The sequence below is a fragment of the Mustela erminea genome, chromosome 9 (genome assembly GCF_009829155.1).
Source record: "Mustela erminea isolate mMusErm1 chromosome 9, mMusErm1.Pri, whole genome shotgun sequence".
NCBI classification, from domain to species: domain Eukaryota; kingdom Metazoa; phylum Chordata; class Mammalia; order Carnivora; family Mustelidae; genus Mustela; species Mustela erminea.
This window is the reverse complement of record NC_045622.1, coordinates 58108595-58123106: the sequence shown is the minus strand read 5'-3', so window position 1 is coordinate 58123106 and position 14512 is coordinate 58108595. Positions and strand designations below refer to the sequence as shown.

The window sequence follows — 14512 nt, the reverse complement described above, 5'->3', positions numbered from 1 at the left end:
GCATTGGCCAGGAGGACATGGACATGGGGTGAGATGTGATGTCCAAATCGCTGAGTGAGGACAGAGAAGATGCCAGGTGCATAAAAGAGGACAATGACACAGACATGGGAACCACAAGTATTGAGAGCTTTATGGCGAGCAGCTCTGGATGGGATGCGGAAAACAGCACGGAGAATCAGCGCATACGAAATAAAAATTAGCACAATATCTAAGACCACTGTTGACACTAGGACAAAATCCCATACCAGATGTTCACTCGAATGTCATTACAGGAAGCATGGGCCAAGACAATGTGCTTACAAGTTGTGTTTGGGAGGATGTTACTTTTGCAGAAAGTCAATCTTCTCAGAAGAAATATTTTGGGGAAAACAATACAGTAACTTCTCAGACAGAGGGTCACACCAATTTTCCCAATCAGAGCAGGTGTAAGAATAGTGGTGTATCTCAGTGGGTAGCATATGGCAATGTAGTGGTCAAACGCCATCACCACCAAGATCCCTGACTCAGAAACAAAAGTGGAAGAGAGAAAGAATACCTGAGTGATACAGCGATCTAGGGAGATCTCCCCAGCAGGGAACCAGAAGATGGCCAATGCCTGAGGTACGGCGCATGAGGGGAGGACAAGGTCTGCTCCAGCCAGCATGCAGAGGAAGAGGTACATGGGTTCCTGGAGGCTGCGCCTTGTGAGGATAATGCCGATGAGCAGGCTGTTTCCAAGCAGGGCGACGACATAGGAAATAAAGAAGGGGATGGAAATCCACATGTGCTGATCCTCAAGCCCGGGGACGCCCAGTAAGCCGAAGACCGTCTGGCTAACACCAGTGTGGTTTAAGGCAGCCATGGCTGACAAGACCACTGGTACTCCACCATCTGTGTGCAGAAACAGAAGAAAATACAGATTACACTCAATGATTTTTTTACATCGTCATCACTCTTAGCACCTTCTTAATCCATTCGATTCAGAGGATGGCAGCAAATATGTTATATAGAAGAATGAAAAAGATTCAGCAACATCTTCCTAGGAACAACGCAAAAGGCAAGGGAAGCAAGGGCAAAAATGAACTATTGGGATTTCATCAAGATCAAAAGCTTTTGCACAGCAAAGGAAACAGTTAACAAAATCAAAAGACAACTGACAGAATGGGAGAAGATATTTGCAAATGACATATCAGATAAAGGACTAGTGTCCAGAATCTATAAAGAACTTAGCAAACTCAACACCCAAAGAACAAATAATCCAATCAAGAAATGGGCAGAGGACATGAACAGACATTTCTGCAAAGAAGACATTCAGATGGCCAACAGACACATGAAAAAGTGCTCCATATCACTCGGCATCAGGGAAATACAAATCAAAACCACAATGAGATATCACCTCACACCAGTCAGAATGGCTAAAATCAACAAGTCAGGAAATGACAGATGCTGGCGAGGATGCGGAGAAAGGGGAACCCTCCTACACTGTTGGTGGGAATGCAAGCTGGTGCAGCCACTCTGGAAAACAGCATGGAGGTTCCTCAAAATGTTGAAAATAGAACTGCCCTATGACCCAGGAATTGCACTATTGGGTATTTACCCTAAGGATACAAACGTAGTGATCCAAAGGGGCACATGCACCCGAATGTTTATAGCAGCAATGTCCACAATAGCCAAACTATGGAAAGAACCTAGATGTCCATCAACAGATGAATGGATCAAGAAGATGTGGTATATATACACAATGGAATACTATGCAGCCATCAAAAGAAATGAAATCTTGCCATTTGCGACAACATGGATGGAACTAGAGCGTATCATGCTTAGCGAAATAAGTCAAGCAGAGAAAGACAACTATCATATGATCTCCTTGATATGAGGAAGTGGTGATGCAACATGGGGGCTTAAGTGGGTAGGAGAAGAATAAATGAAACAAGATGGGATTGGGAGGGAGACAAACCATAAGTGACTTTTAATCTCATAAAACAAACTGAGGGTTGCTGGGGGGAGGGGGTTTGGGAGAAGGGGGTGGGATTATGGACATTGGGGAGGGTATGTGCTTTGGTGAGTGCTGTGAAGTGTGTAAACCTGGTGATTCACAGACCTGTACCCCTGGGGATAGAGTATTATGCCTCCATCAGAAAGGATGAATACCCAACTTTTGTAGCAACATGGACGGGACTGGAAGAGATTATGCTGAGTGAAATAAGTCAAGCAGAGAGAGTCAATTATCATATGGTTTCACTTATTTGTGGAGCATAACAAATAGCATGGAGGACATGGGGACTTAGAGTGGAGAAGGGAGTTGGGGGAAATTGGAAGGGGAGGTGAACCATGAGAGACTATGGACTCTGAAAAACAATCTGATGGTTTTGAAGGGACGGGGGATGGGAGGTTGGGGTACCAGGTGGTGGGTATTATAGAGGGCACGGATTGCATGGAGCACGGGGTGTGGTGCAAAAATAATGAATACTGTTATGCTGGAAATAAAAAAAAATAAAAAAAATAAAAAAAAAAGAATGAAAAAGACAGTTTTTCCTCTAAATGAGATCTTAATCACAAAAACAAGAGAGAGATTTATACAACCAAAGAAAGTGAAGTTAATGTCTTACTTGCAAAAAATAAAACTAATGCAGTAGGAGAAGTGACACTTTCTGTATTCGTGAAGTTTTTTTTGTTCTGGTTTTTGTTTTGTTTTTTTTTAAAGATTTTGTTTATTTATTTTACAGAGAGAGATCACAAATAGGCAGAGAGGCAGGCAGAGAGAGAGGAGGAAGCAGGCTCCCTGCAGAGCAGAGAGCCCGATGTGGGGCTCGATCCCAGGGATCATGACCTGAGACGAAGGCAGAGGCTTTAACCCACGGAGCCACCCAGGTGCCCCTGTATTCGTGAAGTTTTAAGTATGAGTACCTATCTGATGTTACCCTTCAAGATAGTGTAGTACATCAATAGGCGAAAGGAGCAGCAAAGAAAATTTTTCTTATAGGAAGCATGGAATAGAGCTAAAGAATCAGGGATTCGAGTCTGGTCCATAGGTGAACTTGGATGTACTAGAATGGTTGGTTGTCTAATCCAAGGTCACTCTAAGAAGCCTCTCAAATGCATCATGAAGGTTTTCACAGCCTTGATCCAGATGCCTCCAGCATCTTAGAGAAGTCATCTCAATCTTCCTGTTTTGTTCTGTGGAAAGAGTTACCTCTATTTTGAGCACTTCTCACCACCTTCATGACATATATCCTCTTAAGTTATTCTTTTCCCTGCTTCCACTACAGGCTACTATTAGGGTACCTAGCTTGTGGCTAGGAGCAAATCTGATTCCTGTCAATGACTACCCCCTGTGGCACTCCCAGAACCTAGCACACAGAAACACAACATAAACCCTCAAAACGTTTAACAAAACAGCCCAGTGACAAAAACTTGATGGGTGTGAAGTCATGCATAAGCTCTTATAAATATCTTAAATGTTTATAGTAGTCAAGATCTGGGGCCAATGTAGAAATTTATCTCTAAGAAGTCAGGGCTTGTTGGCACAATAATGGTTAAAGAGTCCCTCAAACCCATACTTGCCTTTTTCTTCCCTCCACAATAGCATTTTCCATTCTCCTGGGACTTTCCATAATTGTGACTTGGGTCCTATGGTGTGTTGGTAAACTCGTCAGTCAGTACATACATACATACAGGCATACATACAAATATTTACAACAAAGCCTAACTATAGTGTTTGCCAATCTCCACAGGTGTATACTCCCACCATGACCCATTTCAAGCTACCAACATAATGTCATTGAAAATGGGAACCAAAGAAGTGCACACAATTGCATGAATTTCATATTTTGTGACTCTGTATTAAGGGCTCCAGGACAAAACTGCTCTGTTCTCCCCAACTGGGTCTATGTCACTCCAAAAAAAAAAAAAAAAAGGTCCTACTATTTTTAATCTATTTTAGACCCCATAACATCTAGCCAGAAGTAGGTCTTCCCCCATGAAATTTTACCTCTCAGCAATAAAATTTCACTCACTTGCTTCAAATGGCATTCTCAAGGGCTAAAATGGGATAAGTCCCAATTTGACATTCTGAGTGATAGGAACCAGGGAGCCCAGAGTTTATGCATTTGCCTGAGGCCCTCAAGAACAACAATTCCCCCAAGGACTGCAGACAGAGACCTGTCCTTTGAACAACACCCTTTCTGAGCCATACAATTGGGTCACATCACTGGGGCTCTCCAAACCTGATTTGAGAGAAAACTGTTTAATCTCACTTTTAAATATGATGTTACTGGTTGATTTTACACCAATGCTAATTATCAGGGTAAAGAAAATCCCTTCTCTTCCAGCTTGCTGAGTTTTTATTCTGAGGAGATGGCGAAATTTGTCCAATGTGTTCTTTGCCTTGTACAGCTTTATAAACAATATGGAAACCCCCTGTACCCGCATATCTTTACCACACCCGCAGTGCTTCTATGGTTGTCATATGTTTTATATCGATTTATAATTATAAACCTCCACAGGACAATGTTAAAAGTTTCACTCTAAACAGTCATATGCATTTAAAGAAATCAAATGAGAGTAAATTTTTATGTTTAACACAATATTAACTATTTCTGATACACTTGACTTCTTCCCCAGGAACCAAGTTTCCCTCCAGCATCATGGATGTCATTTCCCTCCAGCCTAAAGATCCTCTTTTAGCATTTCTCATATTGCAGGTTCCTGACTACAAATTTCTCAGTGTTTTTTTTAAATATTTTTTATTTTTTTATAAACATATAATGTATTATTAGCCCCAGGGGTACAGGTCTGTCAATCATCAGGTGTACACACTTCACAGCACTCACCATAGCACATACTGTCCCCAACATCCATAACCCCACCACCCTCTCCTTACCGCCTCTCCCCAGCAACCCTCAGCTTCTTTTGTGACATTAAGAGTCTCTTATGGTTTGTCTCCCTCCCGAGCCCATCTTGTTTCATTTATTCTTTTCCTACCCCCACCAAATCCCTCACATTGCCTCTCCACTTCCTCATATCAGGGAGATCATATGATAGTTGTCTTTCTCTGATTGACTTATTTTGCTAAGCATAATACCCTCTAGTTCTAACCACGTCATTGCAAATGGTAAGCTTTCAATTTTTGATGGCTACATAGTATTCTATTGTGTGTGTATGTATGTGTGTGTGTGTGTGTGTGTGTATATATATATATATATATATATATATATATATATATACATTCTTTATTCATTCATCTGTTGATGGACATCTAGGTTCTTTCCATGGTTTGTCTATTGTGGACAATGCTGCTATAAACATTTGGGTGCATGTGCCCCTTTGGATCACTACGTTTGTATCTCCAGGGTAAATACCCAGTAGTGCAATTCCTGGGTCATAGGGTAGCTCTATTTTCAACTTTTTGAAGAACCTCCATGCTGTTTTCCAGAGTGGTTGCACAAGCTTGCATTCCCACCAACAGTGTAGGAGGGTTCCCCTTTCTCCACATCCTCTCCAACATCTGTCGTTTCCTGACTTGTTAATTTTAGCCATTCTACTGGTGTGAGGTGGTATCTCATTGTGGTTTTGATTTGTATTTCCCTGATGCTGAGTCATGTGGAGCACTTTTTCATGTGTCTGTTGGCCATCTGGATGTCTTCTTTGCAGAAATTGTCTGTTCATATCCTCTGCCCATTTCCTGATTGGATTATTTGTTCTATGGGTGTTGAGTTTGATAAGCTCTTTATAGATTTTGGATACCAGCCCTTTATTTGATATGTCATTTGCAAATATCTTCTCCCATTTTTCAGTTGACTTTTGGTTTTGTTAACTGTTTCCTTTGTTGTGCAAAAGCTTTTGATCTCAATGAAGTCCCAATAGTTCATTTTTACCCTTGCTTCCCTTGTCTTTGGCAATGTTCATAGGAAGAATTTGCTGTGGCTGAGGTCGAAGAGGTTGCTGCCTGTGTTCTCCTCAAGGATTTTGGTGGATTCCTTTCTCATATTGAGGTCCTTCATCCATTTTGAATCTATTTAGGTGTGCAGTGTGAGGAAATGGTCCAGTTGCATTTTTCTGCATGTGGCTGTCCTATTTTCCCAACACCCTTTGTTGAAGAGGCTATCCTTTTTCCATTGGACATTCTTTCCTGCTTTGTTGAAGATTAGTTGACCATGGAGTTGAGGGTCTATTTCTGGGCTCTCTATTCTGTTCCAGTGATCTATGTGTCTGTTTTTCTACCAGTACCACACTGTCTTGATGATGACAGCTTTGTAATAGAGTTTGAAGTCCAGAATTGTGATGCCACCAACCTTGGCTTTCTTTTACAATATTCCTTTGGCTATTTGAGGTCTTTTTTGGTTCCATATACATTTTAGGATTATTTGTTCCATTTCTTTGAAAAAAATGGATGGGATTTTGATAGGGATTGCATTAAATATATAGATTGCTTTAGGTAGCATAGACATGTTCACAATATTTGTTCTTCTAATCCAGGAGCATGCAACATTTCTCTACTTCTTTGTGTCTTCCTCAATTTCTTTCATGAGTACTTTATAATTTTCTGAGTATAGATTCTTTGCCTGTTTGGTTAGGTTTATTCCTAGGTATCTTATGGTTTGGGGTTCAATTGTAAATGGGACTGACTCCTTAATTTCTCTTTTTCTGTCTTGTTGATAGTGTAAAGAAATGCAACTGATTTCTGTGCATTGGTTTTATATCCTGACACGTTACTACGTTCCTGTATGAGTTCTAGCAGTTTTGGAGTGGAGTCTTTTGGGTTTTCCACATATAGTATCATATCATCTGCAAAGAGTGATAGTTTGACTTCTTCTTTGCCGATTTGGATGCCTTTAATTTCTTTTTGTTGTCTGATTGCTGAGGGTAGGACTTCTAGTACTATGTTAAATAGAAGACTGATAATGGACACCGCTGCCGTGTTCCTGACCTTAGCGGAAAAGCTTTCCGTTTTTCTCCATTGAGAATGATATTTGCAGTTGGTTTTTCAAAGATGGCTTTGATGATATTGAGGTATGTGCCCTCTATCGCTACACTTTGAAGAGTTTTGATCAGGAAGGGATGCTGTACTTTGTCAAATGCTTTTTCAGTATCTATTGAGAGTATTATATGGCTCTTGTTCTTTCTTTTATTAATGTATTGTATCACATTGGTTGATTTGCGGATGTTGAACCAACCTTGCAGCCCTGGAATAAATCTCACTTGGTAGTAGTTGAATAATCCTTTTAATGTACTGTGGGATCCTATTGACCAGTATTTTGGTGAGAATTTTTGCATCTGTGTTCATCAAGCACATTGGTCTTTAATTCTCTTTTTTGATGGTATCCTTGTCTGGTTTTGGGATCAAGGTGATGATGGCCTCATAAAATGAGTTTGGGAGGAGGAGGAGTCAAGATGGCGGAGAAGTAGCAGGCTGAGACTGCTTCAGCTAGCCGGAGATCAGCTAGATAGCTTATCTAAAGATTGCAAACACCTGAAAATCCATCGGCAGATCGAAGAGAAGAAGAACAGCAATTCTGGAAACAGAAAAACAACCACTTTCTGAAAGGTAGGACCGGCGGAGAAGTGAATCCAAAGCGACGGGAAGATAGACCCCGGGGGGAGGGGCCGGCTCCCGGCAAGCGGCGGAGCAACGGAGCACAAAATCAGGACTTTTAAAAGTCTGTTCCGCTGAGGGACATCGCTTCAGAGGCTAAACCGGGGCGAAGCCCATGCGGGTTCAGCGTGGCCTCAGGTCCCGCAGGGTCACAGAAGGATCAGGGGTGTCTGAGTGTCGCAGAGCTTGCGGGTATTGGAACGGGAAAGCCGGCTACAGAGACAGAGCCGACAGTAAGCTCACAGCTCGGTGTTACCTTGAACTGGTCGCAGGCTCGGTGAGCTCGGAGCGCAGCCGGAGGTCAGGCAGACGGGAGTAACTGGGCGCTGTTCTCTGAGGGCGCACCGAGGAGTGCGGCCCTGGGCTCTCGGCTCCTCCGGGCCGGAGACCAGGAGGCCGCCATTTGTATTCCCATCCTCCGGAACTCTACAGAAAGCGCTCAGGGAACAAAAGCTCCTGAAAGCAAACCCGAGCAGATTACTCACCCCGGCCCCGGGTAAGGGCGGTGTAATTCCGCCTGGGGCAAAGACACTTGAGAATCACTACAACAGGCCCCTCCCCCAGAAGATCAACAAGAAATCCAGCCGAGACCAAGTTCACCTACCAAGGAGTGCGGTTTCAATACCAAGGAGAGCAGCAGAATTCCAGAGGAGGAGAAAGCCAAGCACGGAACTCATGGCTTTTTCCCTGTGATTTTTTTTTTAGTCTTGCAGTTAATTTAATTTTTTTCTTTTTCATTTTTTGTTTTTTTTTTTTTTTTCTCGCCTTCGGGTAAAATTTTCTTTTTTTTAACTGTTACCTTTTTCTTTTTTAACGATTTTTTACTAGTTTATCTAATATATATATTTTTTCTTTTTTACATTTTTCTTAGGTGTTTTCCTTTTTTTTTTAATTCTTTTCTTTTCTTTTTTCTTTTTTTTTTTTTTTCTTCCTTTTTGAACCTCTTTTTATCCCCTTTCTCCCCCCTCACGATTTTGGATCTCTTCTAATTTGGTTAAAGCATTTTTTCCTGGGGTTGTTGCCACCCTTTTAGTATTTTACTTGCCCCTTCATATACTCTTATCTGGACAAAATGACAAGACGGAAAAATTCAACACAAAAAAAAGAACAAGAGGCAGTACCGAAGGCTAGGGACCTAATCAATACAGACATTGGTAATATGTCAGATCTAGAGTTCAGAATGACAATTCTCAAGGTTCTAGCCGGGCTCGAAAAAGGCATGGAAGATATTAGAGAAACCCTCTCGAGAGATATAAAAGCCCTTTCTGGAGAAATAAAAGAACTAAAATCTAACCAAGTTGAAATAAAAAAAGCTATTAATGAAGTGCAATCAAAAATGGAGGCTCTCACTGCTAGGATAAATGAGGCAGAAGAAAGAATTAGTGATATAGAAGACCAAATGACAGAGAATAAAGAAGCTGAGCAAAAGAGGGACAAACAGCTACTGGACCACGAGGGGAGAATTTGAGAGATAAGTGACACCATAAGACGAAACAACATTAGAATAATTGGGATTCCAGAAGAAGAAGAAAGAGAGAGGGGAGCAGAAGGTATACTGGAGAGAATTATTGGGGAGAATTTCCCCAATATGGCAAAGGGAACGAGCATCAAAATTCAGGAGGTTCAGAGAACGCCCCTCAAAATCAATAGGAATAGGCCCACACCCCGTCACCTAATAGTAAAATTTACAAGTCTCAGTGACAAAGAGAAAATCCTGAAAGCAGCCCGGGAAAAGAAGTCTGTAACATACAATGGTAAAAATATTAGATTGGCAGCTGACTTATCCACAGAGACCTGGCAGGCCAGAAAGAGCTGGCATGATATTTTCAGAGCACTAAACGAGAAAAACATGCAGCCAAGAATACTATATCCAGCTAGGCTATCATTGAAAATAGAAGGAGAGATTAAAAGCTTCCAGGACAAACAAAAACTGAAAGAATTTGCAAATACCAAACCAGCTCTACAGGAAATATTGAAAGGGGTCCTCTAAGCAAAGAGAGAGCCTACAAGTGGTAGATCAGAAAGGAACAGAGACCATATACAGTAACAGTCAACTTACAGGCAATACAATGGCACTAAATTCCTATCTCTCAATAGTTACCCTGAATGTTAATGGGCTAAATGCCCCTGTCAAAAGACACAGGCTATCAGAATGGATAAAAAAACAAAACCCATCTATATGTTGCCTCCAAGAAACTCATTTTAAGCCCGAAAACACCTCCAGATTTAAAGTGAGGGGGTGGAAAAGAATTTACCATGCTAATGGACATCAGAAGAAAGCAAGAGTGGCAATCCTTATATCAGATCAATTAGATTTTAAGCCAAAGACTATAATAAGAGATGAGGAAGGACACTATATCATACTCAAAGGGTCTGTCCAACAAGAAGATTTAACAATTTTAAATATCTATGCCCCCAACGTGGGAGCAGCCAACTATATAAACCAATTAATAACAAAATCAAAGAAACACATCAACAATAATACAATAATAGTAGGGGACTTTAACACTCCCCTCACTGAAATGGACAGATCATCCAAGCAAAAGATCAGCAAGGAAATAAAGGCCTTAAACGACACACTGGACCAGATGGACATCACAGATATATTCAGAATATTTCATCCCAAAGCAACAGAATACACATTCTTCTCTAGTGCACATGGAACATTCTCCAGAATAGATCACATCCTCGGTCCTAAATCAGGACTCAACCGGTATCAAAAGATTGGCATCATTCCCTGCATATTTTCAGACCACAATGCTCTAAAGCTAGAACTCAACCACAAAAGGAAGTTTGGAAAGAACCCAAATACATGGAGACTAAACAGCATCCTTCTAAAGAATGAATGGGTCAACCAGGAAATTAAAGAAGAATTGAAAAAAATCATGGAAACAAATGATAATGAAAATACAACGGTTCAAAATCTGTGGGACACAACAAAGGCAGTCCTGAGAGGAAAATATATAGCGGTACAAGCCTTTCTCAAGAAACAAGAAAGGTCTCAGGTACACAACCTAACCCTACACCTAAAGGAGCTGGAGAAAGAACAAGAAAGAAACCCTAAGACCAGCAGGAGAAGAGAAATCATAAAGATCAGAGCAGAAATCAATGAAATAGAAACCAAAAAAACAATAGAACAAATCAACAAAACTAGGAGCTGGTTCTTTGAAAGAATTAATAAAATTGATAAACCCCTGGCCCGACTTATCAAAAAGAAAAGAGAAAGGACCCAAATAAATAAAATCATGAATGAAAGAGGAGAGATCACAACTAACACCAAAGAAATACAAACTATTATAAGAACATACTATGAGCAACTCTACGCCAATAAATTTGACAATCTGGAAGAAATGGATGCATTCCTAGAAACATATAAACTACCACAACTGAACCAGGAAGAAATAGAAAGCCTGAACAGACCCATAACCAGTAAGGAGATTGAAACAGTCATTAAAAATCTCCAAACAAACAAAAGCCCAGGGCCAGACGGCTTCCCGGGGGAATTCTACCAAACATTTAAAGAAGAACTAATTCCTATTCTCCTGAAACTGTTCCAAAAAATAGAAATGGAAGGAAAACTTCCAAACTCATTTTATGAGGCCAGCATCACCTTGATCCCAAAACCAGACAAGGATCCCACCAAAAAAGAGAGCTATAGACCGATATCCTTGATGAACACAGATGCGAAAATACTCAACAAAATACTAGCCAATAGGATTCAACAGTACATTAAAAGGATTATTCACCACGACCAAGTGGGATTTATTCCAGGGCTGCAAGGTTGGTTCAACATCCGCAAATCAGTCAATGTGATACAACACATCAATAAAAGAAAGAACAAGAACCATATGATACTCTCAATAGATGCTGAAAAAGCATTTGACAAAGTACAGCATCCCTTCCTGATCAAAACTCTTCAAAGTGTAGGGATAGAGGGCACATACCTCAATATCATCAAAGCCATCTATGAAAAACCCACCGCAAATATCATTCTCAATGGAGAAAAACTGAAAGCTTTTCCGCTAAGGTCAGGAACACGGCAGGGATGTCCATTATCACCACTGCTATTCAACATAGTACTAGAGGTCCTAGCCTCAGCAATCAGACAACAAAAGGAAATTAAAGGCATCCAAATCGGCAAAGAAGATGTCAAATTATCACTCTTCGCAGATGATATGATACTATATGTGGAAAACCCAAAAGACTCCACTCCAAAACTGCTAGAACTTATACAGGAATTCAGTAAAGTGTCAGGATATAAAATCAATGCACAGAAATCAGTTGCATTTCTCTACACCAACAGCAAGACAGAAGAAAGAGAAATTAAGGAGTCAATCCCATTTACAATTGCACCCAAAACCATAAGATACCTAGGAATAAACCTAACCAAAGAGACACAGAATCTATACTCAGAAAACTATAAAGTACTCATGAAAGAAATTGAGGAAGACACAAAGAAATGGAAAAATGTTCCATGCTCCTGGATTGGAAGAATAAATATTGTGAAAATGTCTATGCTACCTAAAGCAATCTACACATTTAATGCAATTCCTATCAAAGTACCATCCATCTTTTTCAAAGAAATGGAACAAATAATGCTAAAATTTATATGGAACCAGAAAAGACCTCGAATAGCCAAAGGGATATTGAAAAAGAAAGCCAACGTTGGTGGCATCACAATTCCGGACTTCAAGCTCTATTACAAAGCTGTCGTCATCAAGACAGCATGGTACTGGCACAAAAACAGACACATAGATCAATGGAACAGAATAGAGAGCCCAGAAATAGACCCTCAACTCTATGGTCAACTAATCTTCAACAAAGCAGGAAAGAATGTCCAATGGCAAAAAGACAGCCTCTTCAATAAATGGTGCTGGGAAAATTGGACAGCCACATGCAGAAAAATGAAATTGGACCATTTCCTTACACCACACACAAAAATAGACTCAAAATGGATGAAGGACCTCAATGTGCGAAAGGAATCCATCAAAATCCTTGAGGAGAACACAGGCAGCAACCTCTTTGACCTCAACCGCAGCAACATCTTCCTAGGAACAACGCAAAAGGCAAGGGAAGCAAGGGCAAAAATGAACTATTGGGATTTCATCAAGATCAAAAGCTTTTGCACAGCAAAGGAAACAGTTAACAAAATCAAAAGACAACTGACAGAATGGGAGAAGATATTTGCAAATGACATATCAGATAAAGGACTAGTGTCCAGAATCTATAAAGAACTTAGCAAACTCAACACCCAAAGAACAAATAATCCAATCAAGAAATGGGCAGAGGACATGAACAGACATTTCTGCAAAGAAGACATCCAGATGGCCAACAGACACATGAAAAAGTGCTCCATATCACTCGGCATCAGGGAAATACAAATCAAAACCACAATGAGATATCACCTCACACCAGTCAGAATGGCTAAAATCAACAAGTCAGGAAATGACAGATGCTGGCGAGGATGCGGAGAAAGGGGAACCCTCCTACACTGTTGGTGGGAATGCAAGCTGGTGCAGCCACTCTGGAAAACAGCATGGAGGTTCCTCAAAATGTTGAAAATAGAACTGCCCTATGACCCAGGAATTGCACTATTGGGTATTTACCCTAAGGATACAAACGTAGTGATCCAAAGGGGCACATGCACCCGAATGTTTATAGCAGCAATGTCCACAATAGCCAAACTATGGAAAGAACCTAGATGTCCATCAACAGATGAATGGATCAAGAAGATGTGGTATATATACACAATGGAATACTATGCAGCCATCAAAAGAAATGAAATCTTGCCATTTGCGACAACATGGATGGAACTAGAGCGTATCATGCTTAGCGAAATAAGTCAAGCAGAGAAAGACAACTATCATATGATCTCCCTGATATGAGGAAGTGGTGATGCAACATGGGGGCTTAAGTGGGTAGGAGAAGAATAAATGAAACAAGATGGGATTGGGAGGGAGACAAACCATAAGTGACTTTTAATCTCACAAAACAAACTGAGGGTTGCTGGGGGGAGGGGGTTTGGGAGAAGGGGGTGGGATTATGGACATTGGGGAGGGTATGTGCTTTGGTGAGTGCTGTGAAGTGTGTAAACCTGGTGATTCACAGACCTGTACCCCTGGGGATAGAGTATTATGCCTCCATCAGAAAGGATGAATACCCAACTTTTGTAGCAACATGGACGGGACTGGAAGAGATTATGCTGAGTGAAATAAGTCAAGCAGAGAGAGTCAATTATCATATGGTTTCACTTATTTGTGGAGCATAACAAATAGCATGGAGGACATGGGGACTTAGAGTGGAGAAGGGAGTTGGGGGAAATTGGAAGGGGAGGTGAACCATGAGAGACTATGGACTCTGAAAAACAATCTGAGGGTTTTGAAGGGACGGGGGGTGGGAGGTTGGGGTACCAGGTGGTGGGTATTATAGAGGGCACGGATTGCATGGAGCACGGGGTGTGGTGCAAAAATAATGAATACTGTTATGCTGGAAATAAAAAAAATAAATTAATTAATTAAAAAAAAAAGAAAAAGAAAAATGAGTTTGGGAGTTTTCCTTCCATTTCTATTTTTTGGAACAGTTTCAGGAGAATAGGAATTAATTCTTCTTTAAATTTTTGGTAGAATTCCCCTGGGAAGCCGTCTGGCCCTGGACTTTTGTTTGTTTGGAGATTTTTGATGACTGTTTCAATCTCCTTACTGATTATGGGTCTGTTCAGGTTTTCTATTTCTTCCTGGTTCAGTTGTGGTGGTTTATATGTCTCTAGAAATGTATCCATTTCTTCCAGATTGTCAAATTTGTTGGTGTAGAGTTGGTCATAGTATATTATTATAATTGTTTGTATTTCTTTGGTGTTGGTTGTGATCTCACCTCTTTCATTCATGATTTTATTTATTTGGGTCCTTTCTCTTTTCTTTTTGATAAGTCTGGCCAGGGGTT

The 14512-nt window shown here is 40.7% G+C and overlaps 1 protein-coding gene across 1 annotated transcript; it reads right to left on the bottom strand.

Moving 5' to 3' along the window:
* Positions 1 to 226: 226 nt before the first annotated feature.
* LOC116599744 (olfactory receptor 52B4-like) lies at positions 227 to 841 on the bottom strand. The gene has a single exon (XM_032359721.1). The coding sequence runs from the start codon at positions 839 to 841 to the stop codon at positions 227 to 229; it is 615 nt and encodes a 204-aa protein (XP_032215612.1).
* Between the last annotated feature and the right edge of the window lie 13671 nt (positions 842 to 14512).

Bases quoted from the DNA above. Each gene is read 5' to 3' on its own strand.
- LOC116599744 (XM_032359721.1), bottom strand. From the start codon at position 841: ATGGCTGCCTTAAACCACACTGGTGTTAGCCAGACGGTCTTCGGCTTA.